Source organism: Trichechus manatus, unplaced genomic scaffold (genome assembly GCF_000243295.1).
Source record: "Trichechus manatus latirostris isolate Lorelei unplaced genomic scaffold, TriManLat1.0 scaffold00026, whole genome shotgun sequence".
In the NCBI taxonomy this organism is placed as follows: domain Eukaryota; kingdom Metazoa; phylum Chordata; class Mammalia; order Sirenia; family Trichechidae; genus Trichechus; species Trichechus manatus.
The window spans coordinates 20,775,155-20,787,519 of NW_004443962.1; the positions used below are offsets into that span (position 1 = coordinate 20,775,155).

Sequence of the window (12,365 nt, forward strand, 5' to 3'; positions counted from 1 at the left end):
TTGCTTTTCTTCTACCTTTCTTCTGTTTGCCACCTCCCACCTTCACTCAGCTATATCTTTCCTTTTACATTATCAGGTTTGATAATATTTATGTTCTGTGCCTTTCCCACAATTCTGTCTTCTGTGTCTTGTCTATAGACGGATACTGAAAGTTGAGAACAAATAAATAACAATTACGTTTTCTTTTTGGGTACATTGTTACTATCAATCCTTGTGCCACTTAAAGTGATTTCTCCTTATTCCATGAGTTGCTCAAAATCTTTTAGTTTGCTCTGTACTTATACTGTGACTTTCTTGTTTCATTTCTGTTTTGCCTGGAGTTTCAAGTTGCCTTTTCCCCCTTGTTGATGTGCTTTCATCATATCTTCAGATTTTCAAGTCTTTTAATCATACTACCTATTACTGCGTGGAATCCACTTTCATCCCAGAGACAACTTTCCAAAGCCCTTTCACCCCTGCTCCTGTCTCAACTGATTGTTCTCCGGGTCTGCTGCACAGCTTTTATCCTGGGATTTGCTATCAGTATTACACTCCTGGCTTGGTTCAGCTGTTCCCTGGATTCTGTTTCTTCCACTTTATTTGTTTTCTCCCTCAATTTTATGAAATAATCATCAGAAAGGGTGTGTGGCAGGTAAACTTTGAGTTCTTCAAAGTCTGAAAATCTTTTTATTTCTCTCTTGTACTTGATCGATAATTTGGCTTGATATAGAATTACAGCTTCCTCAAAAAATTTTGCTCAGAAATTAAAGGCATTGTTCCACTGATTTCTAGTATCCAATGTTGCTGTTGAGATGTCTGACGGAATATCTAACTTTTGTTTCTTTGTATGTGACCTGCTTTTTTTCTGTAGAAGCCTTTAGGACTCCTTTATTTTTATTCTGAAATTGCACTAGCTGTGTCTAAATGTGGGTCTTTTCTGATTGGCTCTGTGAGAACTTTCAATCTGATGACACATGCCTTTCTTCAGTTTTGGGAAATTGGATGTTGACCTTCCTAAATTTTCTCATGTATTTGGCTTTTTAGCTTCCTCTCTATATTTTGGAAGATTTCTTCCAGTTTATATTCAAGCCTGCCTTTTGGATTTCTTTATTTCACCAATTGTATTTTTAATTTGCAAGCAAGGGCCCTTTCTTACTGTCTGAGTGTCCCTTTTTCATGCTGGGACATTTTGCTTGTTATGGATACATCTTCCAGACTCTTCTCAGGATACCACTTAGAATTTTGTTAAAATTTCTTACGTATTTTAATTGTCTTTTATTTATGGTCTTTTGTTCTGTTTTTTATTGTGGCTTTTTTCTTTCATGCTGATTTTCCTCATATAGCTGGTGATCCTTGATTTGTCCATTCATATTTTAGAGTAAATGACTAGGTTGAATGTTATCGGTAACTGGCGTAAGTGTTCTCTTCTGTAGTATAGATAGGTGTAGGTCTGTTTCCCAATAGACTTTCCCTTAAGTAGTTGCTTTGTTTATATGGGCATGATATGCTAACTGAAGGCTTCCTTTTAGGGTGTGCAATTAGAATCCAGATATTACGTTGGAGCTACCACGTTTGCTCCCCCCCAACCCTGTTTTTTTCGTCTTGGTGGGTAGGCAGAGGAGTAGTGAGCAAAAGCTTGACTGGCATGACTGAACAGTAGACAAACTTTAAATAACTCCTCAGTTTTCAGTCCTACTTCTCATTGTCTCCCCTGTACCTGTCCACTTTGAGCCTGTCGCCTTTTCAGGGTTCCCGCAGGAAGACTGGGTTTCACCTGTAGCTTCCTTGTGTTGTTATTCTTGGTTGCTGTCAACTTGGCCCTGACTCATGGCGACCTTATGTTTCTGCATAACAGAATGAAACATTGCCTGGTTTTGTGCCGTCTTCACAATTGTTGGTATGCTTAAGTCCATTGTTGTGGCCACTGCATAATTTGAATGCCTTCCAACCTAGAAGGCTCATCTTTCAGCACTCTATCGAACAATATTCTGTTGTGATCTGTAAAGTTTTCATTGGCTAATTTTTGTAAGTAGATTGCCAGGTCTTTATCCTTCTAGTCTGTCTTAGTCTGGAAGCTCCACTGAAACCTGTCCACTATGGATGACCCTGCTGGTATTTGAAATACCAGTAGCATAGCTTCCATCATCATAGCAACACGCCTGCAAGCCACCACAGTATGACAAACTGACAGATGGGTGGTGTAGATACTGTAACTTCCTTGTAGTATAAACGTATTTTGGGCTGTAGCTTCTGATCAGTTTCATTCTTTCACACATTTGCCATTCACTCTGACTTCCAGAAATTTGTTGAAATACCACATTCACTGAAGACTGTCTTCCCAGACTATCCTCTGTACTGATATGTGTTTATTGACTCTTATGCCTCCTTACTGTTGTTTCAGTGGAAGGAGGCAAGGCAGATGGGTGCTCAGTCTGCTGTTTTGAACGAGAAGCATCCACTGTCCCAAGTTATTCTTTAGAATTCCACCAAACCACTTTTGCTAAAAGGCTCCAGTGACCTCTGTATTACTAAGTCCAGTGTACATTTTTTTGTCTTTATCTTGCCATATCTTACAGTAGCATTACACATAGTTGACCACTCCCTCTTTTGTGAAACAATCTCCTCTCTTTATTTCTTTGATACCTCTTTCTTGTGATATTTTTCTTATTTCCCTAGCTGTTCCATTTCAGTACTTTGCTAGCTTTCCCTCCGTTACCTGATCCTGAATGTTGAGTTCCTCATGTCTTGGTACTGGTCTCTTTCTTTTTCTCACTCTACGCTTTCTCTCTAGGTAATCTTACAGCCTCCAATACCTTTTATATGACAGTGACTTCCAGTTTTATATGTTAGCCCAGATATCTCTTTTGAGCTTCTGACCCATATATCCATCTACTTGAGTGACTGTCCACTTGGGTAGATACATGGGTAAATCATAAGGCATTTAAACTTAGCATGTTCAAACCTGAATTCTTGATAACCTCCTTGCCTCAAGTCTGCTGTTTTTCTTGTCTTCTCCATCTCAGTAAATGGCATCACCATCCACTCAGTTGTGCATGCCATGCTGATTCGTGTGTTTCCCTCTACCCCACTTCCAGTTCATCACTCTTAGTTCTATCACCAAAATATTTCTCATATCTGTTACTTCACTTTATCTCTGTTGCCAGTGCACTTTAGTCAAAGTTACTATCATTTTTCTCTTAAACTACTGCAACTGTTTACTGGTCTCCCTACTTCCATTCCTGCCACCTTCCAGTTATCCATAGCCAGAGTGATCTTTTTAAATGTAAATCAAATTGTTGCCACAACTTTTGTAGATTTCCGTTGCTCTTAGATTAAATTATAAAATCCCTAACATGGCCTAAAAGGCTCATTGAGAAATGGCCCCTGCACAAGTGCCCAGCCTCAGATTTTCCATTTCTCCCCTCATTGCTATGCTACAGCTAGACTGGCCTCCTTTTTACGCTGTTTCCTCTTTTAGGGTCTTCACATAAGTCGTTCTCTCTGCCTTTTGCTCTGCTTTCTGCCATATACTTAATCATTTTAAATTTTACTTCCTCAGAGAGAACTTTAGATACTGACACTCCCACTACAGGAGTCCCAGATATGTGTTAATATATGTGTTAAAATGTGAGCTTGAAAGATGTCTTTTCACGAGGATACTGACAAATGGTTTAAGGAATATAAAAAGTCCATGTACTTGATTGTTAGGGATTGCATTTCTGGCATAAGCCCTGCTGAAAATGCTTTAGGTATTCAAAGGCCAAACCCTTCTGTTGAAATACTTCTCCAGCTTTTCTATGATGGGCTAATGAGACAATTATACTGCCAATCTATGGCAAAATAATACATATTTATTTATTATTTCTTAATTCTTATCTACAGTATTGAGGAGGACTGTTCAAACTCGTCCTGCCCCACGCATTCCTCCAACTGTGGAAATAATTGAGAAGGAACAAAATGGGGAAAAAAAGACCTTCCCTCCTGGTACAGATGTTCAGAATTCAAACGAAGAGAATCGTCTCTTCACTCAGAGGTGGAGGGTTTCTCACATGGGAGAAGATTTGGAGAACAAAAACCAGGCTCCTTTTGTCAGTCTGTCACAGCCCCGCTGCAATTCCCATTCAAACACCCAGCAGTCAAGAAGCCCTGTGTTCTCAGATGAGCCTCCAGTATTGGGAGATGGGCAACAACTTGGAACAAATGAGGCCCTGATACAAAGAAAGGACATGATGGCACGAATTGCTAAGTTGGCACTGCAGAATTCAGCTATCAAGGCACATCTGAATAATATTGGGCCAGGGGGAGAGCGAGGAGATGGACCTCGGGCGTTAAACAAACAGGAAAGTGCAAGCGACATGAGTGCCGTGAGTACCAGTGAAGGAGTGGCTGGGGATACATAGGAGCTCACTTACACACTTGGGCGTCATAGGGGACTTCTCTCCAGAAGTGACTCTGGGTGTCTTGAAGACTGCCACCGGATGGCTTAGGCTTGACAGGGCCTTGTTCCAGAATAGGTAGCCGTTGTTTATCAGTACATACTGCACATGAAATACAGCAAGACAACATAAAATAAAAACATAAGTGAATGAGGAAACTAGGGCAATGGGAAAATGTGTAGGAAAGCTAAGATTAAGCTAGGCATGAAGTTTTAAATATAAAATGTAGAATTAATACTGCTAGTTTGCCACATGTCTACAGTTGCATTGAAAGCATTCCTACTCTTAAAGTGGTTCCTAAAAGAGAACTATGTATAGTTGACCCTCAATTCATGAAGAGTTACTTTTTTAGGAGATAGAATGCATTTTCCCATAGAAATGATGTTTTAAAGGATTGTTAGAGTCAGACTTTAATGTACATCCAAATCACCTGGGGATCTTGCTAAAATGCAGTTTCTGATTGAGTAGGTCTGGGATAGGTCTGTGTATTTCTAATAAGTTCCCAATTGATGTCAGTGCTGCTGATCCAAGGACCACACTTTTGAGTAGCAAAGGTCTACATATTGTGCAGGAATTTTGTAAGTTAGATAAACCTTGTGGGGTAACCTGGTAACCTAAACATTTATTTCATTGTTTGTGGGAAGAAAACAGATTTTAAGTTCCAGCTGGGAGATATTTGTAGCATACCTCCTTGTACTGGTTCCAGTGATGAAAGACACTTCCTTTGACTTCGTTGTGAACTAAGATGGCGCCCACCAGGCTTCTGATAGGGGATGCAACAGTGTTTTAGCAGTGGGAAAGAGCTAGACAGCTTCATGGATTAGGCGTTCCTGAGGTGACTGCTTTCATAGGGGCTTTAAAACAGTGGATCAAGGGCTTTAATGAGGAAGGTTAGGGGGAGCTGGAGGGGTGAGGACCACCTGTCAGTGATGGCTCATGGGAAACAAGGGCAGTGTGGACACTGAGTCACAGAATTAGTGGTTGGAAGGGACTGGCAGGAGGGAGGCCAGGGAAAGAGTGTTGGGAATAGACAGCTGCTGTCAGTGCGGGTGTGTAAATGCCAGCCACCTTAATTTTGAGTCACTGGGAGGCCTTCTGATGTTTGCAGAGTTTTGAAGGTTATTTGAAACAGTAACACTTGGTTTGAAAAAGGTAACAAAGTTAAATACTGAGTTTGCCTCCTTTTTAAATTGGTATATAGATCAGGCTGGGGAGGACGATCTGATATTCCTGCCCTTACCACCCTTTTTGTTATAATTGGAAATACAAAATGATCCTTACTTCGTTTTTTTTCACTCTTTTTATTACTAATGGGCATAAGCTAGAAATTAGTAATTTCTATTACGGATGGGTTCCCCACCTCCCCAAAGGGACATATTTAGCAAAATGAAATAATTAGGAATGATATAAGTGCATTCCTTTTGGGAATTTTTAAATTAAATTTATGTTAAAGTCCTAGATATGTTTTTCTGTACCTCTCTTTCCAACCATGAACTATTATTCAATCACCTATCTTAGGCCAAAAGTAGCCTGGGGAGGCTGTCACATATTTAGAAGGAGTGATAAAGCTGCTTGCAATCTTTGCCAAATAACTCATCGTATATGTTTGAAGATTATAGAAGCATCTATTTCAACTACAGCAGATCCTCTTGTGTTTTATATATTGTGATTGAAACTCAGATTTGCCATTAATAGGTATGTGGCCTTTAGCATATCTCCAGAGGGCAGGTTACCAGGAGTCTCTTTGTGTGATCTTTTGTGCAGCTCAACAAAACACTAGAGGACTCTGGAAAGCTTTGTCCTGCAGACTGTCCACAAACAAAGGGACTAAAGAGCTTATGTGGCACCCGTAGAGGGACTAGTATCCCTTTACTTTGTCCTAATTTTTTAAGGAAGTGATTTGTAAATTATTTGCCCATTATTCAAGTTTGCATATAGCAAGGGCTATGAATACGAACTTGCTGGTTCTTACGGGAGAATTTATTTTTACAAAAAGTCAAAGTTTGTGTGTTTTTTTTTTTTTTTCTCAGTATTGAATTTGTGTCTTTTTTGTTTTTTTTTTTAAAGACTTTTCCAGCAGCACAACCTCTAGCAAGTAGCATGGAGGAACGGATCGCAGAATTGAATCGACAGAGTATGGAGGCTCGCGGAAAACTGTTGCAGTTGATAGAGCAGCAGAAACTTGTCTGCTTGAATTCTACGTCTCTGCTGGGATCACCTGCTCAGTCACCTCTCAAAGCATGGACTGGTTGGTTACAAATTAGTGATTTAAAACTAGAAACATGAAAGTTTTTCTGTGATTTTGCAAGTCCACATTGAGTCTTAAAGAGCATATATTCCAGTGCCTTCAATTTTACACAGGAAAAAAACAGACCTAGGTCACAGAATAAGTGACAGAAGTAGAACTAGAAGGCAGGTCTCCTGATTCTTAGTGTAATAATCCTTCTGTCTCATGATGCGTGAAGTTGATCACTGCTATGCCGGTTCCTAAGTTGTCCTGCATGTAGATGGGATTTATTACTGTATATGATTTCACTTGTGACACATGCTGTGGCTGATGTATAAAATATAAGCGTCAGAGTGATAATTTAGAATTTTATCAGCAACAAACTATAAGTTGTTGTTGTTAAAGACCATTAAAATTTTTTTATTTGTAAATTAAACTTTTTATTCCGTTGTTACATTTAGGAGTATGAAAAGCTAGAAGGAATCAGTAACTTTAAAATTACTTGTCATAGTATTCATATTCAAAAAGGTACTGATGAAACGAACTAGATTTCAGGTTGCTTTTTAGCCAAAGATTGAATTATTGAGACCCTCGAGTGGTAGAGTTGTGTGAAGGCTTTAGAGAGACCGACTTGGGGCCAGTTTAAGGAAGGTTCTCACTGTCAGGATTAGAAAAAGCTCTGCTACAGTAGGTAGTGTGTTGAGGAATTTAAGCATAGGGGCCACTAGTTTTAGAGGGGTTCACATATCCTGTGGCTGGTTAAAGTAGATTATCTTCAAGGCATCTGCCAGTTAGAGTTTTTCACTCATTTAGAAGTTATTTCCATTTTGAAATTATAGACCCAGAAAGCAGACTGTCTTAGAAAGTACTGGAAAATGATGGGTAATACATTTTCCTGGGGCCCTTTGTCTTTGTTTATTCTAGGATTTCTTTAAATGATGGTTACTGTTCTTCATAGTCATAAAGTCTAAAGGCAACTTCAGATTAGAATAAGTTAAATCACCCACTCAAATGTGAATGAACAGCTACTATGTGCCTGGCATGTTCTGAGTGCTAGAGATACAGCACTGAACAGGACAGTCCCTGCCCATCTTGAATGCTTCAGCAGTCAAGTTGAGGAGTAAGCAATAAATGAATAAACAAATAAGTATATGATATAATATCAGTTAGTGCTAAGTGAAAAATAAAGCAGATCACCCTTAAGAAGAACTTTGCAGGAGAAGGCCCAAGGTGGCAGCTTAGTCACACATACCACATCATCATCCCCTTACAGCAAAGAACTGAGAACCCAAGTGAACGGATACAGATGGTAATCTGGGAATCCGGAACAGCAAACAGAAGGATGAAGAATTAGATAGCACAGTGACGGGATGGTGAAACTGAATGAAAACAGTGAACGAGGAGATTTATGGACTGTAGGCGCCCTGCCAGTCAGCCTGGCGCAGCATGACCATCTTGAGACAAAGCGAACATTGTTCCCGGGAGAAGAGCACAGGAAGGTAACTTCATAAAATTTCCAATAGGAGGCAGAGATACTGTGTAGACAAACCCAGAGTGAAGCAAGGTGAGCAGAACATGAACTGGATCTAAGGAAGGAAAGTGCAGGAAGACAGGTGAGAGCCCTAGGGATCCAGACAACCATAACAGGGAGGGAGCCAGAAAATAGAGACAGAACTATTCACCAGCAGTGGCCCCTGATCATTTGGGTGGGTAGTGCTGGCACAGTGGAGGATCCTTGGAGTGGCAGTTAGAGATCTCTGACCTGACTGGACTCTGGACAGCCCCTTCTTGCATTTTGTTGGAGCCGGGTCCTGATGACTGGCTGCACTCTGCGGGGAGTGCACCAGTGCCCATGTGAGAGACTAGGGGAACACTCTCCCCATCTTTGCCTCTCCCCTACCCTCCCGGTGACCAGCAGTGTGCCCCCTTATCCCCGCCCCCTGCCTGGCTATCCATGGCACGCACTCCTGTGCTGTTGGACCTGCAACTGGAGGCTCGTGCCCATTCCACCCATCTCCGTGCTGCCCCACCTGCCCGGCGATCAGTGGTGTGCACTCCTGCCACCAAACTGGCAACCGGAGGTGTGAGACCCTCCTCTCCCCCACCCTGCCACCCCACCCACCTAGTGACTGGTGGTGCGAGTTCCCATGCTACCCAGCCGGTGACTGGTAACCCGTGCACCCTTTCCCTGACCACCTGGCAACTGGTGGTGTGCACACACAGCGCCTATCCCAGTGACCAGGAAGAACGCTTCCTGCATCCATGCCTTGGTGACTGGATGGACAGACACATCCTCTCATCAGCAGTTCCAGTCACATCCTGAAAGGTGCCATCTGCACCTCTGCCAAACAACAAGCAGAAGATCCTAGTGCCCTCATCCAATGTCCATCTGGCTGCAGTGTCACACATTGCACACCCAAACAGTTCCTGTAGGCCATCTGCACTTGCACTAAAACCCCACCACCTACTAAGACACCAATTTATGTATGTACAGCAGGCCTACCCCATCCATTTGGGAAGCACCCCCTCACAGCAGATGCAGAGACGTCCTGCCCTGACCTACAGAGATGCACAAACTGTTGCACCAACCAAAGGAATCCATGGTCCCACAAGGGCTATGGAGGGACACTGACCACCCAAACTTGTCACCCAATATCAGAGAAGGAACTTGCTTTCCCACCTGCACTCAATCCAGTAAGGGAAGACATATGAGCCTAACCACAGAGGACTCACACATGGGTGTGACCAGCGATCCCCAGTAGTGAGAGGAAGTCATGCTCAGCCAACAGACACCACCAAAGGCACACATAGACCAGAACCACAAAACAACAATTAAAATAATAAAAAGGAAAAAGACATTCCAAAGGAAAAAAAGAAGAAACAAAGCTCCAGATACATCAAAACAAAACAAAAAAATCAGCACAAAACATACATACAATCAAAGAAATTTATAAAAAAAATAAAACCTAAATGCCTCGGAGACAGCAGACAATAAGAAATCATATGAAGAAACAGGATAAGATGGTCCAAACAAGTGAGCAAAATAAAGGTGTAGAAAACCTACCTGAGGAGGAAATGGTAATAGAACTAGCAATTCAAAGACTTATATATAGGATCCTCAAAGAGATCAAGGAAAACACACACAAAACCCTAAAAAAATTCAGGAAAACAGTACGAGAACAAAATGACAAAATAAATAGACAATTAGAAACCATACAAAAACAACAATTAGAAATCCAGGTGATTAACAATAAATATCAGAAATAGATAACTCAATGGAAGGGCATAGAAATAGAATTGAATCAATGGAAGAAAGAATCAGTGAAATAGAGGACAAATCTTTTGATACCAATTTGTTTGAGGAACAATCAGAAAAATGAAGAAAGCCTAAGAGTTATGTGGGACACCATTAAGAGGAATATTTTACGTGTAATAGGAATTCCAGAAGAGGAGGAGAAAAGAAAAGTACAGAGAGAATTTTTGAAGATTTATTGGCAGAAAACTTTTCTAATATTATGAAAGACAAGAAGGTTTCCATCCAAGAAGCTCAACGAATCCCATACAGGATAGACTCCAAAAGAAAGTCATCAAGACATATGATAATCAAACTTTCCAAAACCAAAGACAAAGAAAGAATTCTAAGAGCAGCTTGTGAAAAATGAAGTGTCACCTACAAAGGGGGCACCAGTAAGACTAGTGTTGATTTCTTGACAGAAACCATCCAGGCAAGAAAGCAATGGGATGACATATATAGAGCTCTGAAAGAAAAGAATTGCCAACCAAGAATCATATTTCCAACAAAACTGTCTTTCAAATATGATGATGAAACTAGGGCATTCCAAGAAAAACAGAAATTAAGGGAATTTGTACAAACCGGACCAACTTTACGAGTAATATTAAAGGAAGCCCTTTAGACAGAGAACCAACGACATTAGACAACAACCTGAGGTTAAGACACATGACAGCATCTGCCAGATACCAACTTAGATAAAGAATTCTCAAAAGTAAAAGTTGCAAAACTGAAAACAGGGAACCAGAGATGTCAATCTGTAAATGACAACAACTTCAAAACAAAAACGAGGAATAAATGATGTAGTTTATAGAACTTCCATATGGAGGGGAAGTCAAGACAATATCAAGATAGACTGTTTTAAACTTAGGAAGATAAAGGTAAATTTCAGAATAACCACAAAGAAAATTAATAAATCTACTTGTCAAAAAGAACATTTCAAGATCTATTCTGAGGTACAACGCTGTCAATGATAGGATAATATCTGTACGCCTACAAGGAAGACCAGTTAGTACGATTATTATTCAAATTTACACACCAACCACTAAGCCCAAAGATGAAGAAATTGCAGATTATTACCTGCTTCTGCAGTCTGAAATTGATGAAACATGCAATCAGGATGTATTGATAATTACAGGTGATGGGAATGCTAAAGTTGGAAACAAAGAAGGATCGGTAGTTGGAAAATATGGCCTTGGTGCTAGAAATGATGCTGGAGATCGCATGATAGAATTTTGCAAGACCAATGACTTCTTCATTGCAAATACCTTTTTTCACCAACATAAACGGTGACTATACACATGGACCTCACCAGAAGGAATACACAGGAATCAAAACGACTATATCTGTGGAAAAAGACGATGGAAAAGGTCAATATCATCAGTAAGAACAAGGCCAGGAGCCTACTGCAAAACAGACCATCAATTGCTTATATGCAACTTCAAGTTGAAACTGAAGAAAATTAGAACAACTCCATGAGATCCAAAGTATGACCTTGAGTATATCCCACCTGAATTTAGAGACCATCTCAAGAATAGATTTGACACGTTGAACACTAATGACCGAAGACCAGATGAGTTGTGGAATGACATCAAGGACATCATACATGAAGAAAGCAAGAGGTTGTTAAAAAGATAGGAAAGAAAGAAAAGACCAAAATATATGTCAGAAGAGACTCTGACAACTTGCTCTTAAACGTTGAGAAGCTAAAGCAAAAGGAAGAAACAATGAAGTAAAAAGAAATGAACAGAAGATTTCAAAGGGTGGTTCGAGAAGACAAAGTAAAATTATAATGATATGTGCAAAGAGCTGGAGATAGAAAACCAAAAGGGAAGAACACGCTCAATATTTCTCAAGCTGAAATAACTGAAGAAAAAATTCAAGCCTCAAGTTGCAATAGTGAAGGATTCTATGGGGAAAATATTAAACGACGCAGGAAGCATCAAAAAAAGATGGAAGGAATACACAGAGTCATTATACCAAAAAGAATTGGTAGATGTTCAGCCATTTCAAGAGGTAGCATATGATCAGGAGCTGATGGTACTGAAGAAAGAAGTCCAAGCTGTGCTGAAAGCATTGGCGAAATATAAATTGACAGAATATAAATTGAGATGTTTCAACAAAAGGAAGTAGCGCTAGAAGTGCTCACTCATATATGCCAAGAAATTTGGAAGACAACTACCTGTCCAACCGACTGGAAGAGGTCCATATTTATGCCTATTTCCAAGAAAGGCGATCCAACCAATTGGGGAAATTATCGAACAAAATCATTAATATCACATGCAAGTAAAATTTTGCTGAAGATCATTCAAAAGAGGCTGCAGCAGTATATCAACAGGGAACTGCCAGAAATTCAAGCTGGATTCAGAAAAGAACGTGGAACAAGGGATATCATTGCTGATGTCAGATGGATCCTGGCTGAAAGCAGAGAATA

General features: G+C 40.3%; 1 protein-coding gene across 5 annotated transcripts in view; it reads left to right on the forward strand.

Moving 5' to 3' along the window:
* The window catches only part of SPICE1 (spindle and centriole associated protein 1), a 116,743-nt gene that overhangs the window by 90,442 nt on the left and 13,936 nt on the right, over positions 1-12,365 (forward strand). For all 5 annotated transcript variants that reach the window (XR_002823619.1, XR_002823620.1, XM_023728873.1 and 2 more), the window contains exons 14-15: positions 3,862-4,343; positions 6,483-6,663. Coding sequence is in view for 3 of the 5 variants with exons in the window: in XM_023728873.1 (XP_023584641.1) it covers positions 3,862-4,343; positions 6,483-6,663 (663 nt within the window). In the remaining 2 variants the exon portion in view is untranslated. The remainder of the gene's footprint in view (positions 1-3,861; positions 4,344-6,482; positions 6,664-12,365) is intronic.